Source organism: Nicotiana attenuata, unplaced genomic scaffold (genome assembly GCF_001879085.1).
Source record: "Nicotiana attenuata strain UT unplaced genomic scaffold, NIATTr2, whole genome shotgun sequence".
In the NCBI taxonomy this organism is placed as follows: domain Eukaryota; kingdom Viridiplantae; phylum Streptophyta; class Magnoliopsida; order Solanales; family Solanaceae; genus Nicotiana; species Nicotiana attenuata.
The window spans coordinates 188,004-208,229 of record NW_017670878.1 but is presented as its reverse complement, the minus strand read 5'-3'; the positions used below and the strand labels follow the sequence as shown (position 1 = coordinate 208,229).

General features: G+C 33.1%; 3 protein-coding genes and 1 long non-coding RNA gene across 4 annotated transcripts in view; 2 read left to right on the top strand and 2 right to left on the bottom strand.

The window, feature by feature from the left end:
• Positions 1–6,638: 6,638 nt before the first annotated feature.
• On the top strand, positions 6,639–8,819 carry LOC109244147 (probable E3 ubiquitin-protein ligase RHA4A). Its single transcript, XM_019411183.1, has 3 exons — positions 6,639–6,903; positions 7,018–7,100; positions 7,836–8,819. The coding sequence occupies exons 1-3, from the start codon at positions 6,694–6,696 to the stop codon at positions 8,233–8,235; spliced, it is 693 nt and encodes a 230-aa protein (XP_019266728.1). The 5' UTR covers positions 6,639–6,693; the 3' UTR covers positions 8,236–8,819.
• A 1,665-nt stretch (positions 8,820–10,484) lies between these two features.
• On the top strand, positions 10,485–17,349 carry LOC109244140 (HIV Tat-specific factor 1-like). Its single transcript, XM_019411177.1, has 2 exons — positions 10,485–11,779; positions 17,114–17,349. Exons 1-2 carry the CDS (start codon positions 11,110–11,112, stop codon positions 17,347–17,349), a joined length of 906 nt encoding a protein of 301 aa, XP_019266722.1. The 5' UTR covers positions 10,485–11,109.
• Positions 12,286–13,984, bottom strand: LOC109244146. The gene is made up of 2 exons (XR_002070674.1): positions 13,612–13,984; positions 12,286–13,039 (listed from the first exon to the last, which is right to left on the bottom strand). It is a non-coding gene; the product is annotated as an uncharacterized LOC109244146 (long non-coding RNA).
• Positions 17,350–18,013: 664 nt separating the features above from the next.
• The window catches only part of LOC109244145 (cellulose synthase-like protein G3), a 5,926-nt gene continuing 3,713 nt past the window's right edge, over positions 18,014–20,226 (bottom strand). Inside the window, exons 5-6 of the mRNA XM_019411182.1 lie at positions 19,513–19,860; positions 18,014–18,798 (exon numbers count right to left, since the gene is read on the bottom strand). Coding sequence (XP_019266727.1) covers positions 18,244–18,798; positions 19,513–19,860 — 903 coding nt within the window. The 3' untranslated portion in view covers positions 18,014–18,243. The remainder of the gene's footprint in view (positions 18,799–19,512; positions 19,861–20,226) is intronic.

Genomic DNA, 20,226 nt, shown 5'->3' with positions numbered 1-20,226 from the left:
AGGAGAGCCAGTAGGTTTGACATAGTAGAGCATACCGAAGAAATTTCTTAACAATGATTTTGTTATTTAAATTAGTTAATCTAAGTGATCACCCCGTCATCAGCGGCTAGTGCTCACCCTGACCAGGAAACAAGATCTTGCACTAATGCATGTTTTCTCTTCATATACAAGTCTTCTAACAATTGGTAAACTTGTCTTCATTTGAAAAGCTGAATCACTTTATGAGCACATGATTAAATTGAGATGTTTTTTTTTTTTTTTGTTCTTTGGCTGACTTAAAGGACAATCTCCTAGACTATTAGCTTTTTCTTTTTTTCATTTTGAATAATGGTATAGTTAGGGTTAATTTTCGCGTACCTTAACTATTCCATTTAATACATGTTACCTCCACCGACACGGTTATTGGAAAAGCAAAGTCAACTCCGAGCCAACATAAAGAAGAGTATTGCAGTAAGTTGACAGCCTCTCTACCTCCGCAAAGGCAGAGGTAAGGTCTGCGTCAAGACACTACTATGTAGGATTACATTGGATATGTTGTTGTTGTATTGCAGTAAGTTAACGGCCAACGTAAAAGTAGTTCAGATGTGGTAAATGTTCTCAAATTAACATGAATAGAGTAAAAAGGTTACATACTCCATCTAATTTAGTATTAAAGCCTAGTTAATTGATTTATTTTTTTGAGAATATACCTTGACTTAGGTGGATGAGAGTGCAAATGTGATATATCATTTCCAAGTTTATGGATGGGACCCCTTTTTGGAATCAACCTGCAGTGATAGGTGCATATGAATAAATACATGTTTTAGGGGCCACTTGTACTATATTGTTATTTATTTCCATATAAGAAAAAGCTCATTTATGTGCAACACTTTGAGTATAGTATGTGGAAGAACCACTCATTTTGTGGATGTCAAACAGAATAAATTCCAAATGTTTAGATTATATAAAAGAATTATCACTAAGGATTTGCTTTCATCCGTCTAAATCTTGGTAAGAGAGTTATTTGGTACCTGTACCGATGGTAGAAAACAAGTACTCGATGGAATAGTCGAGGCACGTCCAAGTTGTCTAGACATCAAAACTATCTATATATTATATTAAAAGCACGAAGACCCTTAGCGAAATGTCGTTCGCCTTTTTTACCCTTTAAAAATGAAGTTCACACTAGACAAAATAGTCATTTTATTATATTTATAATATTTAGAAATAATTATTAAATTAATTTCCTAATATTTTGGAATAGTCGTGTAATTACTTGCCTAATATTTAGTACTTTGATTTTCCGCCTATAATTCCTTCAAATCCTTTAGAAGGAAACTTATCTACTTTGATAGTGAGAATTTTTTCCCGAAGACATTGCTTACCAAATAAAACTAAAAAAAGAAATTTTGAAAACTTTCCTCTTTATGACGTCTAAACGCACCAAAGGATTCTCCTATAAAAATTTATTGCAAAATTTATTTCTTTGAAAGTCCTATTCCTTTTTTTTGTTGTCAAAAAAGTCAAAATAATTTTTTAGGGAAAATAAAAAAGCATCACAACGCAAATAAAAAAAGACAACATTTTTCAAGAAGTAACAAAATTATTTTCAAAGTGTTTAGCAATTCCTAATTTAAATAACAAAGAAATAAACTAATTGTAACTACATAAACATATGAAGAGTAAAAATAATTGATGTAAGTGTTAAAAAGAAAAATATAACATTCCTAAATTTTGTAACATAAATAAAAGAAAGTGAAAAATACATTCCTAAAATCTTACGATAAATAAATGAGAAAAAAAAATACTATTTAGGAAATAATCAAATTGTCTTCAATTCTTAAAACCTAAGTCTAAGTTAAACAAAAGAGAAATGTCTTTTTCAAGAGGTAATCAAATTGTTTCCAATTATTTATTTATATTTATATCTATCTATCTACACTATATTAAAAGCACGAAGGCCCTTAGCGAAATATCGTTCGCCTTTTTTACCCTTTAAAAATAGACTTTAAATTGGACAAAATTGTCATTGTAGTTTAATCATTTACCTAATATTTTGGACTTTAAAGTAAGCAAATTTATTTATTAAATCATTCTTAATTTAAGCTATATAGAAACTCATAATATTTAGGAATCTAAATTGAGTAAAATTTTACTTATAAATATTTTTTCCTTATTTAAATGGTGTAGCTATTTTCCTCAAATTGATCCTTTCATGTTTACAAGTTTTAAATACGTTTGGAATTGTAACGAGTTTTGCAATTTTTTGTCTTCATTTTAATTTTGTAGGATTGAACACGTACTAGGGGTGGACGCTCGGGTAGTTCGGATTGAATTTAAACTTTCGGTTTGGATTTTCGATTTTCGGATTGAAGAAATGACAATCCAAATCCAATCCAAATAAGTTCCGATTGGATCGGATTTTTTAAATTCGGATTCGGATTAATCGGTTTGGATATTTTGGATTTTCGGTTTTGAACTTACAAGTTGAGATGTTTCTTCTTTTTACAAAAATGAATATCCAAATGAAGTACTCATGTTAAATTACCTGAAAAGTTACTCATTCTCACCGGAATCATCCAAATAAAATATTCAAGTAATGAAATTATTGTCAAGAAAATACAACAAAGACATTAATAGCCTGATAAGAAGTAGCAATAGTAAAACCATATTCAAAATAAAAATTATTCTGACAGTAACTTAGTAATTAATAGTGAATATATGAGATAATTTCTAATGGGTAGGGTATCAAACTTATTTTCTACTGGCATATGGATAATAGACTAAATATAAAGTATAAAAATTTCGGATTTTCGGATATCCAAAAATTCGAAGTACCAAAGCCACTATCCAATCCGAAATCCAAAATTTTAAAAACTTAAATCCAAAATCCAATCCGTAATCCGAAAATCCAAACTAAAAATCCAAAAGATTTAGATTTCGGTTTGGATTTCGAGTTTGCCGAAACTATGCCCACCCCTAACACGTACAGTTCATTCATATATTTTGAAATCTATTTTTTTGTTGATTACTTTTTTGGATCATGTGAGTAGTGTTAATTCAATTTTTTTTATGTGCACAACGAGTTTAATCTAACTTATAAATTTGTAATTTTTAAATATAAATTATTTAATCATTAATGATGGATAACACGTAAATTATATTTTATGTTAGATAATAATTAGTATCATTTAATTATATTTTTAATATTAAAACTTCAAAATTAGCAAAATTTATGCTATTAATCTTTAATTATTTGAATTATTTGAAGGAAGTTCTAATATTTAGGAATTCAAAATTGAATAAAATTTTAAATTATATAAATTAGTTTCATATTAATATTGCGTAAAATAAATCTTCATTCAAACTCATACCAAAGAAGAAAAACAAAATTTTAAATTCAAATCCTTAATTATCAAGATCTAATAAAATTGTGAATATTGAATATCACCAAACTAAGCCGCAGTCGTTGTAATAGTTTTTCTTTGAATCAAATAATGACCGAGAATATTAAGATATATTGTCTTCTGCTTTGGTTAAAACATTCAATCAAAATTATTATATCATCAGTTCAAATGAGATAAATGAATTTGAATAGAATGACGAACAAGAAAACCAAAAACGACAAAGTCAACAAAGAATAAGTAAAAACTTATTGTTTGGATATATGTCGTTCGCCATTTTACCTTTTAAATATTGCTTTCACGTTGGACTAAATTGTTATTTAGGTTATTTTCCTAATATGTAAGAGTTTAAAATTTTAAAATATTTTGATTAATGATTGAATTGATCAGGCATGTAGGAACAAGGTTCAAGTCTACCGGGCATTCGTCATTTCACCTAGGTAAAAATTCCTAATATAACTCAAAATATATATAATCTCTAGCCCAATTTTTTGAGCTTTATAAATGTTTTTAAAATGTGCTACTTACCAAGTTGCCCCAATTATACCAGCTACTCAATTTTTCTCTTTCTCTTCTAATTTCATAATGCTTATGAATGTTCTTTATTATTGTTTGGTGATGAAATTAGTCCATTCCCTAATTGTAGTGATAAAAAGGTTAAACCTTAATGTTTTTGAAAGTGTACCCTTCCCAAACTAGAGAAAAAAAATAAGGAATACGAAGATTTGTCCAAAAAGAGTATTAACTAACATAACTCTAAAGTTACATGAGAAATTTATTATCATTAATAATCTTGAATTTATAATAAAAATATTTCAGCGTTTAACGAGTGATAGGGAGACTTGGTTGATAAGCGTCAATAACACTAACGATTCTGCATATACAACGGCTCAAAGTAAAATATTAGATGGATATTTTATCCTTTGAGAATATATTTTTATTGGATTAAATTATAATTACATTTAAATATTTAAAATTTTGGATGAGTTAATACTAAGAATTTGAATAAACATAAATTTTTTTAAAAATAATTAAATTATAAAAAAAATCAATTTACTTCTTTTTAAAACTATCCGTATATGAAAACTTATTATTCAAGTTGATAAAACTCATATGGTACAAAATTTTATTTCTACAACAAAACATTGGCAAAAATGAAATTGGAGATAGAGCAAAATCGATTATATCGAATTGGTGAAGTGCAAATTTGAAGCGATAANAACTCAACGGCAGAAAAACTACGAGAAAACAACAATAATAAGGCATTCGAGAACTTATATGAGGCTGATTACCTTTTTAAGTTCTTTTACAGCTCAAACATATCATATAGATATGTAAGATAGATAGAGAGATTTTTTTTTTCTTCAAAATTGTATATTCATAAATATAGGATACACGCGTAAAGCGCGTACCCTAAAACTAGTAATAAAAAAAATATCTAAAGAAATTACCCCTAATTGTGCAGAGCACAAAACAACAACAACAACAAATCTAGTGAAATCGCACACGTGGAGTCTGGGAAGGGTAATGTATACGTAGATCTTACCCTACCTTAGGAAGGAAGAGAGGTTGTTTCCGATAGACTCTGTGTAGAGCACATAGTACTTTCCAAATTTATATCAGAAAATCAACTATTTCTTGACTAAATTCAAGAATGACTTTTACCTTCCATCCCCAATGAGATTTTGAAAACTCAAGAAAATAGAGATTGAGAAATATCTAGTGAAGTTATGTTTCAGTAAAATTGCCCCAATAAACAGTTGCACTATTGGTTTTCATTACATGACAAGGTAATAACTGAAAGGTAAGTTAGGCTTATCTGATCAGTGCTCACCACCTTTGATGACAACCTTTTGAGGTTGATTGATTATCAGACAACTTATGTTTATGGGAATCTTGTCAAAAGACAAGTGAGAAAGTAAGATATTTGTATATACCTAAAGCAAAAGGGTAAAAAAGTGTACCTCTTTTCTATCCTAAATATATCTTAATTTTACGCTCCGTTATAAGAACTTATATACCCTTATTGTTAGCAAAACGTCTCGTATTTGTACTCGAGCCTAACAAAGTTACGACCTGAAGTATAACAAAGGTTAACTTTAGACCCATAGTCAAAAGTAGAGTGTAAATTTGGACCATTTTCCTGAGTTAATTTGACATGTTGAACCACCTAATCCACGCTAGAACTCCGTTAAAGTCAAGAACATCAAATACGAGGTGATTGGCTAATGGCAAGAATATGAATTGCCCTAAAATATAATAGATGATAACCACAATAACAACGACGACGACGATCCAGTAAAATCCCACAAAATGGAGTAAGCGGAGGGTAGTATGTACGCAGACCTTACCCCTACCCTGATGTGGTAGATAGGCTGTTTTTGATAGACCCTCGGTTCAAGAATATAACGGATGATAAACTTAAGATATTTTGTATAGTAGAGTAGTAAATTGTGACTTTTTCCTATAACCTATGTATAGTTTTCAGATGCTATTCCAAAGAGAAAACTATGATTGAATCCTATGCTAAAAAGATGAAGATGAAAGAGTGGGCTGAGGGACCTGGAATTATTGCCTTTTCTTTTTCTTTTAATATGTTTAAAATCTTAGTGGCAAGTTATGAGCAAGTCACATCATTGAAAAAGTGTAAATAAAGTAATCATGTTATATTGATCACTTACTTGATCTCAAAAGCACTTCACATTTTAGCAGTCTCCTAAGCATTATTGCTACTGTCCTTATCAAATCTCAATTAAAATCCAAAATAAACATGCCTTTTTATCCTTTTTCATATTTTCCTGATACAATGTTTTTGATCTTTGTTTGTATATATAAAGCTTAGGGTGCGGCCCTTCCCGGGACCCTGCATGAATACGGGATGCCTTGTGTATCAAGCTGTCCTATATATAATGCTATAAGGTTTAGGGTTTATAAACCCTAAACCCTAAGGTATCCTGATACAGTCAAACCTCTCTATAACAACCTCGTTTGTTCTGAATAATTTTGGATGTTATAACGAAGTGCTGTTATAGAGAACATATATTATAACATAATATGAAAATTGGTTCCGAAAAAGCTTGGCTTTCATAGTGAAGTGTTGTTATATAGGGATGCCGTTATAGAGAGATCTGACTGTACATTGTTTTTTATCTTTGTTTGTATATATAAAGCTTAGGGTGCGGCCCTTCTCTGGATCCTGCATGAATACGGGATACCTTGTGTACCGAGGTGCCCTATATATAATGCTATAGCCTTATAATCTTTCTCATTAAACCTTTTAACAAACTGAGTTTTAAGAGTTTTTTGTTCAATGGGGATCCCTGAATCTCCTAGTCCACCTCACTTATATCCTCAAGCACTTCAACTTAAACTTTATCAAGCTTTCATCTTCTCCATACCAATACTTTTTTCTATAATCTTGTTTCTTTTGTTTTACTTGTTTTATCTCAAAAGAAGGGCTTCTATTGGTTCTATTTCCCCTGCAACAGTTACAAGGAGTTCAACTCATGCTATTATTCATGTCAGTAAAAATCTCCTAGCTGATTAGTCTACGCTTGAATTTCATAATATTTCAAGAACCATAGTATACAAACTAAAAAATTGGTAGTTTGCTAATAGTTTTGTTATTTTGCAGGGTGAGGTAGATATAAAGGGGATGCTCAAGAACAAGCTTCCTGTAATATTATTTGATGAAGATTCAATGATGAGAGATTCCCAGTAAGTTAACTTTTGTTTGTGCTACTGGGCAAATCCATAGTCTTTATACAAAAATTTTGACAGATCTAATTCAAGAGTTCGAAGGGGAGCCATGGCGTAACTGGTAAAGTTGCTGCCATGTGACTAGGAGGTCACGGGTTCAAGCCGCGGAAATAGCTTCTTGCAGAAATGCAGAGTAAGGCTGCATACAATAGACTCTTATGGTCCGGCTCTTCCCGGACCCCGCGCATAGCGGGAGCTTAGTGTACGGGTTACCTTTTTTAATTCAAGAGCTCCATTTCATCCTTAAACTTTTGACAAGTTCTTATAACTTTTTTAACTACTTCATATCTTAGTTCAGGACTATAATTTTAGAATATGGACAAAGTAACTAAATGCTGCCAAAAGTTACAGATAAAAGGGTGCCTGGATTCTGATAATGATTTTGCTAATCCATGTGGTTCAAAGATTTGAAGGTGTAAAGTTGTTGTTATGCGACTATGAGGTTACGGGTTCGAGCCGTGAAAACAGCCTCTTGCAGAAATGCAGAGTAAGACTGCGTACAATAGACCCTTGTGGTTCGGCCCTTCCCCGGACCCTGCATATAGTGAGAGCTTAGTGCACCGGACTGCCCTTTTATGTGGTTCAAAGAATTCATTATTTGAACATACTACAATGAGCATTTCAGATTCTAAGGGTGAATTTAAGGCAATATTTTCAATAAAGTACTTACAATTATGAGGTAATTTCTCACAGGTGTTGTGTTTGCTTGGGAGAATTTGAGATCAAAGAAGAGTTACATCAGTTACCTTCTTGTAAACACATTTTCCATGTTGAATGCATACGCCATTGGCTTCGTTCGAATTTCTCGTGTCCTCTCTGTAGATGCCATGTTATTATTTCAAGACAAAATCCGCAACCTCCACAGCAGCCAGCTTCTAATCTTGAACATAACAATCAAGTCAGATTAGATATTGAAGAGGAAAGTGTACAACGCGATAGAACGATTAACACAGCCAATATTAGCAGAGAAGAGCAGCATGTGGTGATAATTGAAGAATTGTCTAGTGCTAGTTCATCCTCTGGCACTGCTGAAAATAGTGAAAGAGATCATGATTCAAATGTAGAAACTCTTGTTATCAGTATTAAGGCCTAATTGTTTTGCTGCATTTCTGGAATTGTATATTTAGAATTGGGAGTTCAGGAATGATAGATTAGCAGAGAAGTTTAGGGGATACCATTTTATACACATCAGAATCTGATTATTAGATGGAACTTTGCAAAATCATGCTTTTATTTACTTCTCAGTAAAAAGAAGGAAAAAAAAGCACACAAAAGTGTTACATATATTATACAGTATAAGATATGGCATTATTGTATGGGTCAAAATCCGCTCCAGAATATTTGAAATAAAATAATACTAAGGAAAGGATTTTCGAGCCGTCGTTGGTCGAGGTGGATCAGGAAGCAGTGAAGCCCATAGCCGAAGAGTCAACATGAGTCGAGGTCGAGGTCGAGGTGCCAATCATGGTCGAGCTCGAGCACCATCAATGAAGTTGTAACGGCTAGTTTTTCAAAATAGCTTATTAAAGGGAATATTCCGTGAATATTCTTTGTATATGTACTATTAGGGTTTTAGTAGGAATGTGTCTCATATGAATAGAAGAAAGAGTGAGAGTAGAGGCACGTGAGATTCAATCGTAAGAACAACACTTTGAAAAAAGATTCATTCTTCACTCAGTATATGACTTCACTTTTCACTATTATTCTCATAAGATCCGAGGAATTCTCAATCATTTGAGGATCCAAGCAAGGTTCTTAACTTATTCATCTTAATTACATGAGTGCCATTATATTGTCAGTTATTGAAAATCATATACACTGCTACTCTTTCTTGAAAGAAAAAGGGCATTTCTTACACAGAATCATTGTTGCCTGATCACGCCCAACTATGCCTTATAAAAAGGACAATGCTGTCGTTGCAAATATAATCCGGTTTACAAGTCCGGAGTCGAATCCCACAGAGAACTAAGGTTTAGCTACAACTGTTCACTATCACCAAGAAGACAAGCTTGAACAATTCCTAACTTATAGATATTAAGATTCTTGTGTTTAACTAATTAACTAACAAATTAAAATAGTAAATTAACAACTAACGATACTGAGGGTTAGAGAAAAGATTAAGGAGGTCTAGAGTTATGATTTCCCCTATTGTCGGAATCCTTCCCGCTATGTCTTCTATAATTTCACCTAAGTATTCTCTACCGATCATGAGCACTCTTATTACCGTAAATCTCTCCCGAGTAATTACGACAATTTACTAGACGCGCTCTCCCGAGCTACGCTAGCTGGCTTTTAATACAGCTCATTTCAGATCGCACCCAAGACTTCGTTATCCCTAATCCCGCCTTTAAACCCTCGGTTATTGATCCCTCATATACTCTGGGAGTGGTGTTGTTCAACAATTACCTAAATATGCACTCTCTCCCGAGTTATGCATACTAAATAGGCACAACTAATTGAGAGCTCTTCAATCAACCAGAATATAAACATAGTTGAACAAATAGAGAAAAGCTATGGCTCAATTATATAAAAACATAACAAGAATTTATCTTACAAAAGGTTCTATCAAAACTCTAGATAACAAATTAGCTATTCATAATAGTATGTAAAACTACAATACTAAAAGTCATAACCAACAATGAAAAATATAGGAAGAGGAAGGAAAAAACTCGTAGAAGAATTCTCCGCCTTGCTCCCAATGTGTTCTTGCCTCCAAGGGTGTTGTCTAACCCTAAAGTAGTGTCTCCTCGCCTCCTTAGGTCTAATTTGTGTCCAAAATATGTCCTCCTCCTGTTCTTGGCTGGCCTCCTTTGTTTAATATAGGGTTTAGGACTTAAAATCCCATGTTTTGAACTTTAGTCCCTGAAATTTTCGCTTCCTGCTGCGGTTTCGCCGCGGTCGCGGTGGAACCGCGGCCAAACATGCCCTCTGATTCTTCAGTTGTCCGCGGCCATCTTCTACCGCGGTTCTGCCGCGATCGCGGAAAAATCGCGATTTTTCACCCTGTTTCGTTTGGAATTTGGAAAAACGTAAAACATGAAAGTTGTAGCCCTTTGAGCTAGCTTTCCAACCATATATTGTGGAGCCCAAATAGAGTTCTGAGCAAAAGGTTATGTCTATTTTACTAGACAGTGCGCAATATGCCTCCTCAAGTCTTCGTTCGTACTTAATTATCAAATTTGACCTCCGAACACGATCCCGGCTTAATTCCTTGAGCTTTTACTCAGACTTCAAAGCTTCAAATCACTTAAATTCATTCCATAACATCTATATAGCTCGGAATCACACCTACAAGGCATAAAACACACAATTAGTGCAAAACACTAGTGATTAAAGCGCAAACTCAATTAAAGTGCAGTAAATTCGAGTGTAATAAGCGACTAAAATATGCAATTATAGCCTATCATCATTGCCCAATACTATTCGACCACCTTTTCTGATTTATAAGATCCGGGGATATTATTCTTAATTAAAATTAACCAATGTTTAACTGAAATTAATTATCTGAACCAAGATTTATGTTTTTGGGTAAAACAATTACATATTACAATTTTTTTGTTTTGTTTTGGTAAGACATATGACAGTCAGTCTTTTTATTTTAAGCGAAAGAAAAAGAATATTGGAAATTGAAATTGGAGAAAAAAATTGTCGGAAAATCAATTTTTCGTTTTGACATAGAACTTCAGTGATGGAAATATTGAATTAATTATTTCGTATTAATATTAGCCCTGGAATCAATAAATCCAATATGAGGCAGATCTTTCTAGAATGAGTCGGTTAATTTACGAAAATCTCCAAAATATAGGTAGACCTTGTTGAATAATTTAAAATAGTAATTCATGTCTAACTAGTATTTGTAGCCAAATTCAATTTTCTAAGTCTAGTCGAAGTAGGTTTTACACTATTATAAATATAGGTGCTTGTACCTATTTTCTAATAAAAATTCATATTTTATTCCTACAAAAACATGGACAACAAGGGCAAGACAAAACTGGATGAAGAAACAGATTCAGAAAAAAAGGAATCAAATAAACCACCAAATAGCTGGTTCGAATTAAGAATCAATACTCATGTCTATATTACAGGATTACCAGAAGATGTAACTGTTGAAGAAATAATTGAAGTTTTTATAAAGGAAGATCCAGTAACACAAAACCCTAGAGTGAAGATTTATTTCGACAAAGAAACTGGAAAAAAGAAAGGCGATGCGCTCGTTACGTATCTTAAAGAGCCTTCAGTTGATTTAGCCATTAAAATTTTAGATGGTACGCCTTTACGGCTAGGTGAAAAAATTCCAATGAAAGTTGCGCGAGCAGAGTTTAAGCAGAAAGGGGAAAAGTTCGTACCAAAGGAAATTGATAAGAATAAGAAGAAGAAATTACAAAAAGTTGAACAGAGGATGCTTAGCTGGAGTGGTCGTGATGATACAGGGATACTGATTTCAGCTACTGTTGTGCTTCGTTATATGTTTGCGCCTGTTGAATTGAAAGAGGATGAGAATTTATGTTCTGAGATAAAGGAAGACGTTCGAGAGGAATGTTTAAAGTTTGGTCCCGTGGGATTAGTCAAGGTGTGCGAAAATCACCCACACGGTGTTGTTTTGGTTAAATTTAAGGATCGAAGGGATGCTCATAGGTGTATTCACTACAACATTTTAGGCCTACAATCACTCTGAGAAGTGTGGTCTAAGATGCCAAGAAGTGTAGCATTTGGGCAAAGGCAACACTTTACGGCTTTAGGCAACGCTTTTTGGGGTGGCCTAAAGTACCGTAACCTTTGACTATTGGCCACGCTTTGTAGGTGTTGCCTTAGAAGCCACGTTTTGAAAGTGTGGCTGATACGGTACAAAGGCCACACTTATATTTTCTCTTATAGCCACGCTTTTATGACATAAGGCTACACTTATGAAGCGTGATCTTTGTCACGTTATAGGCTACGCTTACAAAGTGTGGCTTCTAGAGCAACATGACAATCCCTATGGCCACCCTTTTTAAGCGTGGCAGTTTTGTCTACACTACAAAGTTATTTTTCAAATACTTATATTAGCCACAATTTTGTGGTTAAAAAACTATATTTGTTTGCATCAAATTCTGTTCTCACACACATATATATATCAAGCATTAAATTAGATAATAAGTAAATAGAATAAAAATAATTCAAATGCATATACTTAAAATAAATTTCAACAAAGAAACATACTTTGTGTACTGTCTATAGTAATAAAGCACTGTTGGTTCAAGAGTTCACTAGCAAAGACCTCTACAAAACCAAATGTATTCATATTTATAGAATCAATCAAAATAAACATCCCAATTGTTCAAAAGGTCTTCACCATTCACTTTAATGAATCAAATTGATTTGTGACCACCATATCGAATTGCATCACCCGTATTTTCTTACACATTCAAAATGAAATTAAAAATTAGGAAGAAACATATATATACTATACACTGGTTAGAAAGCATGATTTTGTAAGTTAAGATTGAGGTAGTTTTTGGAATTGGGAAATATAAATAGCTTTTCAAGACTGGGCGTGAGTTGAGCCAGAAGAATGTGGCAGATTTTGACCTCTCATAGCTCGTGCACTACTTGCATCAACCGGTGAAGGAATATTAGATCCAACACACCCTTGTATATCATTAAAATCCAATCCAGGATTGTTTTTCACCAATTGACTAAAAAAAATATTGCATTTCTTCTCTCATAATTTCCTTCAGAGAAGTTATTTCATTGGCATGCTTTTGTTTAAGCTTGGTGATTTCTTCATCTTTTTTCAGAGAGCTTGTCGTCACCGATCTACCATAGCATCTAACCTGACCAGGCTACTCCTTTCCAAATACAACCCTAAATGCATCATCTGTTGTTTCTCCGGAACTTTGACGATTCTGAAGTTCAGACTGTCAAGAAAATATTATTGCACATCACTTACAAATCAAGATAGAACAAACACTAAAATAACTTTCAACAAGTCAAGTTAGATTAAAAAAAAGTTGGTGCATTACCATTCTGTAAACAATTTGGTAATCTGCATCGTAGAATCAGAGATAATATTGTGACGTACATACCTTTTTTTATAAGCATAATATTGTAACGTGCTTGCAATCTCAACAAGGATTTTTGAAAACGAAGTATATATACAAAGTATCATTTGGTCCGAGGTTATTCTCTGGCAGACTGGCACACACTAGAGAGAGAATATCAACATATATAAGTTGAACAAGAACTTACATGTCAATGGAAATTGAACCTAATTAATGTGTTAGCAATGTGGCAAACTGTTATCCACCCATTACAAGTTTACAACTCAAAAATCAAGTTTGTTTACTGGTAATTACTAGAGAGAACTTAATGAAAAGCAGACCACAAAATTTAGCCAAAAAGCCTACTATATCTAGGCCTTTAATTTTATGATTTGATGAGGTTCTAATGTCATTATGTGGTGTTCCATCATATCAAAAATATAACAAACCTCGATATAGAATGTATCACACAGTCATTTCATCTTAGAATCAGTGTCTTGTTAGCCCCAAGCAGTCTTTGATTCCCATCTCCACAAGAACTGGCATTGATGCAGCCATGTGTGAAAGAAAATAAAAGACTCGTAAAAGTCCTTGAAATGAACAACACGTACAAACTTTGCTTACATTTTACAACCATCTCATCAATGCCTGGAGAATATATATCAATGCTAAAAGAACAAACATAATCTTAGCTAATTTTGATTCCAACTTTTATATATATATTGCTCAGATATGTATACTTCATCAAAGTATAGTATATTGAGCATAAGAATATGAAATTAGAATATGTATATATATATTATATAATTACTCTTTTTTCAGCATAAGAATAAAATTAGAAAAAAAAAGAGTTAAATACTTGAGTACAAACAAAGACTTTACAAATGCTAGATAAAATGGTGCATCACCAGTAGATCCGAGTTGTATGAAAACCTACTGGTGACACACCATTTTATCTAGCATTTGTGTTCAAATATTGGAACAAGCTAAATCGTCCAAACTACCATGTAAGATCCATCTATCTTTTCTCTGATGCATTTGTTCAAGCCCACTTTCTTTCTTTTTTCCTCCTCTTTTTCTAGCTTATTCTTTTCTTTATTTTTGCTTTCTTTTTTATACCTTTCACAGATTCATAGAAGAATTTCATATATTTTCACAACTACATATGGATCCGCGTGTGTTTGACTTACAAATTTACCTAGAAATTATACGAAAAATAAAGATTATTTTTTCTGAGGGCCATCGGACTGGGTAAAACCTGAATTAACCGTGGTGCACTTGCGGGAAACTCCTTGCCGAGGGCCTGTGCACCCCCGGGGATTAGTCGGGGCTCTTAGAGACTCGGACACCCGGTGCAAATCAAAAAAAAAAAAAACGGAGGCAAAATCTCCATTCCTATCATTTCTTTGGTAGTTCATCTTTGATCAGAGTAATTATGATAAAGTTCATTGTTTTTTCTTCACTCAACTCTTTTCTGGGGTCTGATAGTCTCTCCACCATATCTTTTTGGATGATTTCCAGTGAAATCTCCCTCGTCTACAAATTACAGATATACAGAAGAGCAGAAAATTTATTAGTCTGATTTGTCCAATTGCACTCCACGTAACTCCAGTGAAAAATGTGTTTTTAGTTCAAACTTAACTGGTTATGCTATCTTCACATTTGGCTATTATTCCTTTTGAATGTGCTGTTCTTTGCTAATAGGAGAAAAACAACAGCCCTAAATTAAATTGAATATTATAATTACCTATATGCTTACTGTGTATCAGCTTATGTACTAGTTGAATATGGTCAATCTTGTTCTAATGGATTGAGAATTGCTTCAGAAGAAGTTTTTCTTTTAGGAGTAATGTTTATCTAGTGGAAGACGAAGAACAAACTGAGCAAGATGAAGAACATGAACCACAACATTAAAAAGAAAAGGGATCAGACACAATTAACCAAAATACGACACCTTTTGGAAGACGAAAATCCATAAAAATAAATAAATATTTACATTAGCCTACAAATTATAGGAATCTGATGACATGATTCACTAAGTTTGACTTGTAGCATTAAGCATTAGAATGTTCAGGACAGTCGTCATAGTTGAGAAGCAAGGAGTACATAAATAATTCAGGCATGCAGTCTTTGCAACATCCTATCAACTAACATGCAGTTAAATGTCTCGGCAAGTCACAAACATTTGCAGCTCAGAAGGAAAGAACACACACCAATAAACAAGAAAGGCATTCAAGAGGAGTGTTTTTCTAAATTAAAAAGTCATTCACGGACCAGAGGACATTTTATTTGAAGAATTTTCTCAACCAGAACAACTTATTTTATAAAAAAAATATAAGAAAATCTATTATTGAGCATCTTTAACAACGTTCTAACAGTTTTCCACCATTATATTTTGGTGAAACAATTTGCATCCATAAATAACTACAAATTATGAACTCTTGACTCTAAAGATAATCATTTTACATGAATATTTTAGCTCATTTTGACAATCAAATTGCTCAGAGGGTCAATCACTAAATAAAACCTTCAAATATGAAGTCTCACCACAAAGATAATGAGCAAGCCAAAAAATCATGTCAACCATGCTTATTTGGCCAAAGTAACTCTAGATCTGTTTCACAAAATTCTCGCACAATAATTCAAGTAAAACGTAAAACAAAGTGGTTGTACAACTGAAATTAAGTCAAAATAACCACAAAATTCAGAAGAAATTTCAAAATATTTTTAAATCACAAACTCAAGCTAAATAACGCCCTACTTGTGAAACTTTTCAGCATAATTAGATCGAATCCAAATCACAGTAAACGTATACATTGCAAAAACCGATTAAAGCTTTGACACCCAAAATCAAACAAAACGATAACTTATTTTTCAACTCAAGAATATAAAACAAGGATAAAACTAAAAACTTTGATAGCCAAAAATTAAACAAAAAAATTACTTATTTAAGCCCTATAATCTGAAATTGAAAAAATTAAAAATTTTGAGTATAAAATAAAGACTATACAAAGATACCTAGTAATATTGAAAAAAAAAAGAATTCATTGATATCGGCCCCAAAATTCACTTCTATCGGCCCAAAAAAAAATTCAGTAAGAAGCTAGACAAATTAAAACTTTAAATATAAGAAGGAACATCATTCAAAGATACCAAAAATCAAATAGAAAAGATTACTCTTTTTCAACCCAGGAATCTGAAATTTGTAAAAAACTAAAACTTTGATACCCAAAAATAAAACAAAACAAAATTACTTCTTTTCAGCCCAAGAATCTGAAATTAGAAAAAAGTTAAAAACATTGAGTATAATATGAAGACTATACCAACATACCCAGGTATATACATAATAGAAGATTATTTTTCCATCAGAAATTGAAAAAAAAGGGAGAAATCTTTGAGTAAAAGAAACGATGGAGATTCGCTAGAGTACTGTCTGGAAGAAGCAGCAAGGCGAAAACGAAGCAACAAAGTTAGTTTATGCGATTTGTTGGGAGTCAACAAGCTAGGCGGAAAGGAAGTAATAGAAAAGAATTGGGAAAGGGTTTGATATGCTGTAGTATTCTTGGAGATTGTGATAGCTTTGCCTTTTGAGTATTGGGAGGGAAATATTTTCATTAACCGTATATTTGGGCGGAAATTTTGAGAGAAATATTTTTATAATAAAGTTTTAGGTTACGCTTGTAAAGTATTACATTTTGTATTAGAATTTAACAACTCTTCAAAAATGTTGTATTATAATTAATAAGTGTTGCCAAATAATTTATAATTGGCAACACTTAAGAAGTGTTATCTTTATATTATAAGAGCACGCTTTTTAAGTGTGGCCTTAAAAATCGTGGCCAAAGACTCAAGTCAAAGACCACGCTTTATAAGCGTATCTATAGCTAATTTTGGCAACACTTTTCGAGTGTTGTCTATAATTAGTGTGGCTATAGGCCAAAAATGTTATAGTGATTGAAGCGATGAACGGACGATGGTTTGCTGGTAGGCAAATTCATGCTAGTGAAGATGATGGAAGTGTTAATCATGCTTTAGTTCGAGATTTAGATGAAGAAACTGATAGATTGGAGAAGTTTGGAGCTGAACTTGAAGCTAGTTCATCCACAGTGGCTGATCCAGAATTTTGTGCAGACGACAGCACAATGACGGACCCAGAATTTTGTGTAGACGACAGCAACAACCACTAGTAAGAGTAACAATCAAACTCTTTTTTTTGTGTTCATAGCAGGGCCTCAAAACAACATCATTTTGAACTTTTTTTTCTTTCTAGAATGATTATCTGCTATAACATAGTTCACATTTTACAAGCAATATATGAAAGAATGTAGCAAACGTAAATTGCTTGCTTGTTTAACAAAACACTATAAACTAACTAAACAATAAACCAGTTAAAAACTAAATAAAATTTTGGTTCATAATTATAGGTCCGCCTCTGTTCATAGATGTGCTTTTCCATGTGGAAATAGTAGCAACACCAATTTTTGCTTGCTATTCAATCGATATGTCTATGCACTTTTTGAATAGAAATCCGTTTTCTCAAAGATTCTGATTTTCGTACTTTGCCAGGTTTTTGACATCTCGCAAAAAGAGCTCATCTTGTGGCATGCCAACTAGATGCAAAACCTATTTACGCATTAATTAGAGAAACTAGCAAATATCATTCCTCGAACAGTTTAGGTTTTCTACTACAACTTTAAATTATTCTTCAACATAGCTGATTCAAATACGGTAGAATATAAAGAAATACAACAATCTGCATTCTATGAGATCTCCATGATCCTTTCATTTCTGAAATATAAACTAAATCTACTATTTGCTTCGTCAACTAAACCTAATTAATAAGAATACAAGAACACTAATTATTTGTAGATACTCTATTGCTAAGCTAGTGAATACAATCATCAAAAATCCAAAGTAAACAACAACAACAATAACAACAAACATAGTATAATCTCATAAGTAGAGTCTGGGAGGTAGTGTATACGCATACTTTATCCTTACCTAGAAAATAGAGGTTGTTTCCAATAGTTCCTCGGCTCAAAGGTCCAAAGGGAAAAAAAGCAGAAAAAACTTATTTGTTGTTATACACTTCTTAAAAGAAAAGCAAATGCTATATAGAGAATACCAACAAGAAATGTGGAGATGATAGTGACCTTTGTAGGCATTCTTCCTTTATCAGCTCTCAAAACCATAGCTTCATAAATTGGCAAACAATTTATTACTACAAAACCAGCAATAAACATTTGGATAAAGAGACCATCCAAGCTTTGATCACCCTTGAAAATATCTGCTAATGCTTTGAGGAATGCTACTAAATTGATTATTGCTGCTGTTGCTAACATAACGAACATAGGTGAAACAACCCCAAACTCGAAAATTCCTTGATGGTACCTTTTACCTTGGTCATCATCTACTACTTTGCTTGTCAAACTGAACCCTTGTGTAGCCATGCCTAAGTGTTTAGTTACATACTCAATAGTTCCAAATAGAAAAGATGTTAATCCCCTTATCATCCATATTCTTTGGTCATTCCACCACCTTTTCCATGTCCCTTGAGCGGACATAAAAACCAAGCAATCTTGTCCGTATGCTCCAAGAAATAGAAAAACGTACAAGAAAAACCATGGATCTGAAACCTGAGGCCAAAGTTTTAAAACAAATGTGATTTTAGATAATCATATGTTATATCTATAAGCAGTGGCGGAGGCAGGATTTTCGCTAAGTGTATTCAAAAAAGAAAAAAGTTAAAAACCTCTAAGTGTGTCCAAAAAAAGAAAAAAGTTAAAAAATAAAAAAGGACTGTGGCTAGTAGGAATCGAACTAGTGGCCTCAGAAAGATTTGAACCCCCTTGACCATTGAGCTATGCTTTCAGGCTATGTCAAGGGGATTCAAAATATAATTAATATATAGAGGTATAAAATAGATTTTACCTTATATACACAGTGTAATTCTTCGGCGAAGGGGGTTTCCGCCCCTCTAAATCCGCCCATGTCTATAAGGAACAACAACTACAACAAACAACAATATATCTGGTGTAGGCCCACAAGTGGGGTTTCGGGAGTGTAGAGTGTGCGCAAACCATACCCCCGCCTTTAAGAAGGCAAAGAGGCTCTGTTTTAGGTAGACCCTCGGCTAGGGCAATAACAAGCAAACCAATCTGACAACCGAGGCGAAAATACAAAACTAACACTAAAGAATGCAATCAAAAAATCAAAACAAAGGCAGCAACAAGTAATAACAGAAGTATAGGGATACGAAAGACACTAAGTAATGTATCAAGAGCTAATTTTACTAATCACTATGTGGTTTTGCTTGCAATATTTTGTACATAACTTAAATTGGTGCATACCTTTGGAAAGATGGGAACCCCATTGAGGAGAGTAAGTTGAGGAATGAAGGCATATAGAGAAATTGGTATTGACCAAATGGGCCAAAATGCATAGTGAGCATAACAATGGGCCATAACAAAGCCCATGGACCGAACTCCGAAAGTTAATGGGCTATATTTTGAGAAACCAACTTCAAGTAGGCCCACAGACCACCTCTTGTTTTGGCTGACCACATCATGGAGAGAAATAGGTACATCTCCTAAAAATGCAGGCCTTTCAGGATTGCAAAACACTGATTTCCAACCTTCACATTGAAGTCTATAACCTGTGTAGTAATCCTCCACTAGTGATCCATACCTAAAGCCCATCTGCATAAATTTGAGAGAAATGTATACTTTTAGCTGCTCTAAAAAATAATAGCCGATATATGTATATTATATACATATTTTATATACTTTTTGGCTAGTAAATGCAATTAATTTCAGTCGATCGGCCGATTTTATATTTTGACCTAATTTTGGAATATGTCGGTTTGTCGCCAGGAGATTTAAAAATATATAACATATATGACAAGTTCGAATGATTGCCACGAAAATATTGTTGTTGCAGTTATACTCCACATTCACTGACTTGTGCTCTTGTTGCTTGCTCTAGCAACTTTTTTCGTGGCAACAAGATCTTACATATGGCAAGTTCGAATTGATAGAGTTGGTTCGAACTTGCCATATATATAT